General features: G+C 26.4%; 1 protein-coding gene across 1 annotated transcript; it reads right to left on the reverse strand.

Moving 5' to 3' along the window:
• Positions 1-6,510: 6,510 nt before the first annotated feature.
• LOC138340786 (uncharacterized) lies at positions 6,511-6,714 on the reverse strand. The gene is given in 1 exon segment (XM_069293010.1): positions 6,511-6,714. A coding segment is annotated over 1 exon segment (204 nt).
• Positions 6,715-7,416: the final 702 nt, after the last annotated feature.

Here is a 7,416-nt window from a genome sequence, read left to right on the forward strand (position 1 = left end):
TGAGGTTTGAAGTATAATAATTTCAGAACGAAAGGTAGAATTATATTATCTCACGTTTGGTTGGAGATATTAGGTATTCTTGAATTATTTATCTCACCATTTTTGTTATAGTAAGGGGGGACGAGTTATTTTGTATATATATAATGGAATAACTTATCGTTCGATAACTTGTTTTCAACTAACGACCCTTTAAAGCTATAAAAGAAAAGAAAAAATCAATGTAGGTGGAGTTGTCTAGCTTATTAGTACTACTACTCTTGTACTCTTTGAGTTTAATTATTATTTGTGATATTCTTATTACTTTGATTATTGTTATGGTTTGTTATGACTATTATTTAGGACGATACAATATCTTCGCTCGTCTATAAAATTTTGTCACGATTATCTTCATTTATGTTATTTCTTCTAATTTTACTTTAGACTATTTTTTTAAAGCAAAAGTCGAAAGACAACAACCTCTCTACTTCGCATACATTCTACTTTACTTGTGGAGTTACACTAAGTTTATTGTTGTATTATATACACGTTCGATCACAATTTAAAATTTTTTTTTGAAAAAAAATATCAGTTATTTTTTTTCAAGAGAAAAAGGATAAAAATATCTTCGAACTATCGTAAATGTTACGTGTCTTTCGCTAGAGTGAAGAGCATATATGCTCTAATTTTTGGACGACAGGAACACCAATATCCCAAAAGTATGACGATGAATATCTGCATATCATTTACGATAGTTCGAGGGTATATTTGCGTTTTTTTTCTTTGCCATTGATTGGTAATGTTATTTGTAGCAATGGCTGCAGAAACCAATGAAGAGGGGTGTGAGCCCCCATTGCAATGATGAAACTTGTTTTCTTTTTAACATGAATGGACTTGTAATTTATGGTTGCAAAGTGACCCCCTTTTATCATAAAAAAAAAATTAAATTTTTGTAATAATTGTTTGCAGCCAAAAATAAATTTGTACAAAAGAGTCTGTCCACCTATTTCTCAGAGGGGAAAAAGGTATTTTTTTTACCTAGTCGAAAAAATATATCTGAATTATTATTTTTATACGAGCTTTATATATCAACTATCAGTTTTTATTTTTATCTGAATTATTATTATCTATGCACTAAAACACATTTCAATTGTCAATTAATAGTTTGGAAAATGCATAAGTACCCCTCAACCTATGTCCGAAATTTCAGAGACACGATTTACTATACTAAGGTCCTATTACCCGATAAACTTATATTATAAATAATTTTCTATCCTTTTTCGTTCTACGTGACATTATCTTGTGGGCCGTTGACATTTTTCTTAAGCTAGTGTCACGTAGGCCGAAAAGGGGTAGAAAATTATTTATAAAATAAGTTTATCGGGTAATAGAACCTTAGTATAGTAAAACTTGTCTATGAAATTTCGGACATAAGTTGAGGGGTATTTATGCATTTTTCCTAATAGTTTAGTAAAAAAAAACAATTGATAATTGATGTGTAAAACTCGCAAAAAGATGATAGTTGAGTCATCTGAATAACATCTATATGTAAATTCGTCTTCTTAAAATGTGAAATTTGTAAGCACAAAAATATAAGATACATTCAAATTAGGCGAGGGAAGATATTTAAGTACGAATTCGGGTCAAAATGAGTAGCTTTTGTTCGAATAATGTATTTAAATATTAAAATCATGTTGGCCATGAAAATTTCAAAATTCTATGTTTCAAATTTGAAAAACAGCTTATAACATGTTTTCCTATTATTTTTTCACTATGAACCCTATTTTAAATATTCTTTTTTACAAATAATATAATTAAACACAACACTATCTTCAACTCTAATTCCATAAACTTCAAACAAAGTAAAAAGAAATACTTAAAATCTATGCTCAAACTTTTGAATTCGTCATTCTAAAATTCAGAATATGTAATATTAAACTTCTGACTCTACCTCTAAATATTTGTAATATTATTTTATATTAACGATATATATATATAACTTAAACTCGTATCGTGACATGATATTCTAACTTTGCTAGGGTTTCTTTAGCTTCTCAATCATTATATATTTTTTTTTAAAAAAAATAGGGTTTCTTTAGCTTCTCAATCATTATATTTTTTTAAAAAAAAGCCACCCAATTGTACTAATTGTATTTATGAGTTGTGGCCTACCCTTGACTGCCCCTAAAGTTTATAGATTTGTCATGAAATACAAGAAATCTCTGAATTTACTTTAATGCTATATTCATTTTCTTAATTCTTTTGTCTTTAATTTGCATTCATGACCTAGTTGGTTAGCAAGTGGATAAATCATTATTTATATTATTTTATTTTTTCATTCAATGTTTAGTATGTACGTTGTAATGGAATTTTGAAAAATATAATTTTATCCTATTTACTAGAGCTTAAAGAATTTTTATAAAGGTTAGCATGTTTGAATCTGATATCTTATTGTATGTATATTTCTCTTTAATTCTAATCGAATAATTAATAAGATCGTAAATAAACTAATTTTTTTCCATAATTTCAAAATCTCAATATGTATTGTATGCATATACTAAACCACCATGATAAAATGATAAATCTAATCAGTAGTTTAATTAGTTGATTATCTGTATTCCTATCTTGTTAGTGAAAGTTCGATTTTCCCATCCCATACCCCCCAACCCCTAAAATATTGATAAATATATAACAAAAAAATTTAATCCACATTAGCAAAGAACTTAATAATGATGATTTTGCACTTAACAAGGCTCAATATTCACTAACGCGATATAATTAATCGGAGCGCTTACCGTATATTGAAACTAGACAATTGAGATTAATCATAACGCTTTCTTCATCGAAGAAGATTTATTCATTGGATTTAAAGTCAAAACTAGCTTTCGCTCAATGTACACCATCTGGTATGTGTAGGTTAATAGGTTGATGACTCTCATGAGTTTTTATCGACATAATTATTCTATTCGATTTTCTCCATGTCGACTCATCACATCCTCGATTAAAAGGCTTTTGATTAAAGAGTACAAAACCATTATTATTTCGCAATATCCATAGGTGGTCCTTGCTTTCATTTATTTAACCTTCAACATACATATTCTCTTTCTTTTTCATATGAGATTAATAAACCAAACACCAAAAAATATTTATTAATAAAAAAAATTATTTATAACTTAATCATGGTAAAAAAGTACATTTTTATTACTAAACCATAATTAATTTATAAACATTTTCACCTCAATTTATATAACTTACATAGTAAAATTTAATTAACAAGATTTTATTTTACTTTAACAATAAGTTTTTGTCAAATTTAATTTGGAAACAAATTAAAAGGAAAACAAGAAAAATAGTATTTCTCTGAGCCACAAATATACATGTGTAATAAGACATATATTATACTATATTAAATAAGATATTTGACTTTTTAACTTTATATTGTGCAAAAATTGTCCTTTAACTTTCTCAAAAATGAAATTATAGTGCTTGTTTCATTATTTTGTTATAGTTTTTTATTGAAAAAAAAAACTTTAAATTAGTAATTTTACTCTCTACATCATGATTTTAGCTTCATTATATCTTATATAACCTATTTTAAATTATAAATTCTTTCTATCGTTAAAATTGTCATTTTTAATCAAATATCATCGCATAAAGTGAAAAAAAAACGAGGGAGTAATATTTAATACAAAGTATAATAGGCTCTTGACTTCGTAAAAATATCTATGTTCTTACTTTTTCACTATATCAACCTGAAAATATAGGGAGAACTGATTTTTTAAGTCACTTATGATTTATTTTAATTTTGTGATTTATTTTTTTTATAAGAAAACCTCATTTTTTCAAATAAATGCTCTAGATGATAAAAAACATTTTCTAATTATATTTAAAATGGCAAAAAAATCTCATTTCTTAGAAAAGAAAAACATATCTTAGCAATCTATTGTAGTAAGTTAAATTAAATCCATAAAGCATTTTTTATTTATTTATTTTGAATGTGTGAGTAAAATTTTAAATTGATAATTAAAATGATTTAGAAATTACATATAAGGTGTATGAATATAATTAACTTTGATATATTATTTAAGCCAATAACTGTCTCCATTTCTATCACTAAGTAAAAAATTATCACCAGAGATGAAATCTCTAAGTGTGCCAATATATTCGACAAGTCGATGCAACGCCCTTTCTCATTATCATCTATCGTGTATGAGGTAAGAAATTCTTAAATACGATTTTAAGGGAAGAAATCGAACTATCTTTTCTAACCGAACAGAACACGGAATAAAATTATATTTCATATATTTGAGGCTTAAAACACATGTGTAAACTAGTAGGAAGCTCACACAACATGTAATTAAATCTAAATGGTTGGCAGAAAATCAATGGCTTATCATTTTATTTATTTTAATAAATCATTATACCTTCTGTATTTGTCAGATTTTTAATAATTTAATTACTCATTCATGCACTATATATTTTAATTACCTTAATTAATCTCACTTGCATATTAATTATTAATAATAATTTCATTTAAATAATCTCTACTTGTGTGTATCAATCAATAACTAAGTTTGTTATTTTAATTGAACGTTTCGATTAGTTTTTATTATATTACTTTATCTATCTTTTAGTTAGTTAAATTATTAACATAGAATATATCATTTTTTTAATTATACTTGTTTATTTAAAAAAAATTCTATAATCAAAATTTCAAGGCAAATATTTATAACATAACAATCACTTTAACTTTAAAAAATTGTTTCAAAATAAATATTATTTTGAAAACGTAAAACTTGACAATTATTTTTAATTTTATTTTTGATTTGAGGTATTGGTTAATTTCTTAAATAGTTTCATTTAATCATTTATACTAAAATGATGAATTTAATATCTTATATTAAATGTGAGATGAAATAATCCAATAAGATATTTTCCACAAATGTTCAATCTAGAAATATAGCCGATAAATCATCTATTATTTATTTTAACGAGCGTGAAAAAAATTAAAACGACGATTATCAATAAGTTAACTAGCTGTTACACTATCGTAAAAATTAAGATACCTTTAATTTATATATTATTTTATATTCGCTTCTTTTTTAATTTCTAAAAAAAAATAACTTTAAAAATAAATATTTTTTTTTATTTCACTTGGTACGAAATAATTTATAGCTTCACTTATTTTAGCGGATTGAATATCAAAAGTTTGTACGCTATTCGTCAAAGAAAACATTATTTTTGTCAGAAAATAAAAGTAGAAAGAGAAATTTAAATAAGTTTTTACGATTAAAAAAGAACAATTTTCGAAGACAAAAGAGAAAATTGAAATTTTTATTAAAATAAAATAAAATTTCGTCAATATACACATATAAAACAATCTTACTTCTCTCTGTCTTTGCAATTATATGATGCCAAATATTATATATCTCAAAAAAAAAAATTCATTATAATCTATGCTATAATAATAATAAAGTAAAAATATTAATTAATTAATCATGACTTTTAAACAGTATATAAAATCATCTTTATGCCTCTCGTATTTTTATTGACTTAATATAAATATTAATTACTGATAATTTTTTACAAAAAGTATATATATATATATATACTTTCTCCTTTTTTTTTTATCAGTTTGAAGTCTGATATTCATATAAAAATTCAATCAAATTTGAATTTTACGCAAAAAAAAAAGTTTCAAATTAAAAGGGTAAAACACTCCCTTACGAAAATAATTATGTACTCATAAAGAGTCAAACTCATAACCTCTAATTAAAATACAATATCTTCTGAGCTCGTTTTTAGTAACAATAAGTTAAATCTGAACCAACATGGATTATGATACATTGACGAGAGCGTTTCACTCTTAATTAGATGTCTCATGTTCGATCTCTGGGTATGAAAAAAATCATGTTGAAAACGCCACCCTGAAAAGGACCTCGTAATGCGCGATCCAAATTTAGTCGAGATTCTAACATGAACTCCGAATATCGAATGAAAAAACGAAAAGAAAAGTTATTTCCGAGTTGTTACGAAAATTTTAATATTATTTATTTTTAGAAAAATTAATTTCGAAATTAGTTATCCGTTATATCTCGACCCATTTACCCCAACATGAACCATTTATATATATAACTTTCTCCTCACTTCTTCTTCCTCACTCTCTCAACAGCTTTAAAAAAAAAAAAATCTCTGCAACTTTTACTTTTTCCGGCAATGTCAACTCACCGGAGAAGAATCATTCTCAGTAACGTCACCGTTAAAATCGGCTGCAGCAGTAGTTGCATCCGGCCAAAACTCTCCAGCATTTTCCACCCAAAACCCCGTAAATCCCCAAAATCTCAGACCCAAAACAAAAATTACTCAAATTACTCCTCTTGCAGTTCATGGGATACGACGACGACGACTTTCTCCCCTAATTCCGATTCTACAACCAACGAATCTTCCGATTTCAAAACCTCAAAAGCCGTTCAAGGATTCGGCCGAATCGGCGGCGAAAGCGTCGCCGTTGAAAAAGACTCCGACGACCCGTATTTAGATTTCCGTCAATCAATGCTTCAGATGATTTTGGAAAAAGAGATTTACTCTAAAGACGATTTGAAAGAGCTTTTGAATTGCTTTTTGCAGTTAAATTCTCCGTATTATCATGGGATTATCGTTAGGGCTTTTACTGAGATCTGGAATGGGGTTTTTTCTCTCCGGCCAGGAGTCGCCGGAGCTAGCTCGCCGTTCTTGCATGGCGGAAGTCACGTGACTTATAGGTGATACTCACGTGACCTTTAGGTTATAGTCACGTGACTTTTTCTTTTTTTTTTTCGTAGCTCTAGTCGGTGTTAATATTTTGTTCAAACTCTTCAAAAATATCGTAATATCGAAGAGTTTTGAAGACCCATAAATATTTATTAATATAAAATGGGTTTTCTAGGAATAGTTTATTTATAGTAATTTTTTTTTTTGAAGTATTTTTATTTTTGTTTGAATTTTTAGAATTAGGAGAAAAAAAAAGGGGTTCCATTTTCACAGCCTTTTTGATTTAATTAAGTTGTATTTTGTTAGTGAAAGGGGTGATTAAAAATGCTGTGAAAATTGTAATCTATTATTATTAGTAATGTACTTTTATTTTTCTTTTTTTTTTGTATCATTTTGTTTTTATTTTAGTCAAAATTTTCGAGTTCTACTATATATATATATATATAACATTATCGGTCATAGATATGGTGCACTCGATGAGATTGATATTAAGATTACTTTTTTTTTGTATCATTCTGTTTTTAATTTAGTCAAAATTTTTGAGTTTTACTATATATGTATAACATTATCGGTCATAGATATGGTACATTCGATGAGGTTGATATTAAATTTTTATTTTTATTTTTGAAGACTTGTAAAATCTAAAACAGACGGATTTTAATTATTTTTTAAAAAATTTGAGTTTACATG

Source organism: Solanum lycopersicum, chromosome 1, assembly GCF_036512215.1.
Source record: "Solanum lycopersicum chromosome 1, SLM_r2.1".
NCBI classification, from domain to species: domain Eukaryota; kingdom Viridiplantae; phylum Streptophyta; class Magnoliopsida; order Solanales; family Solanaceae; genus Solanum; species Solanum lycopersicum.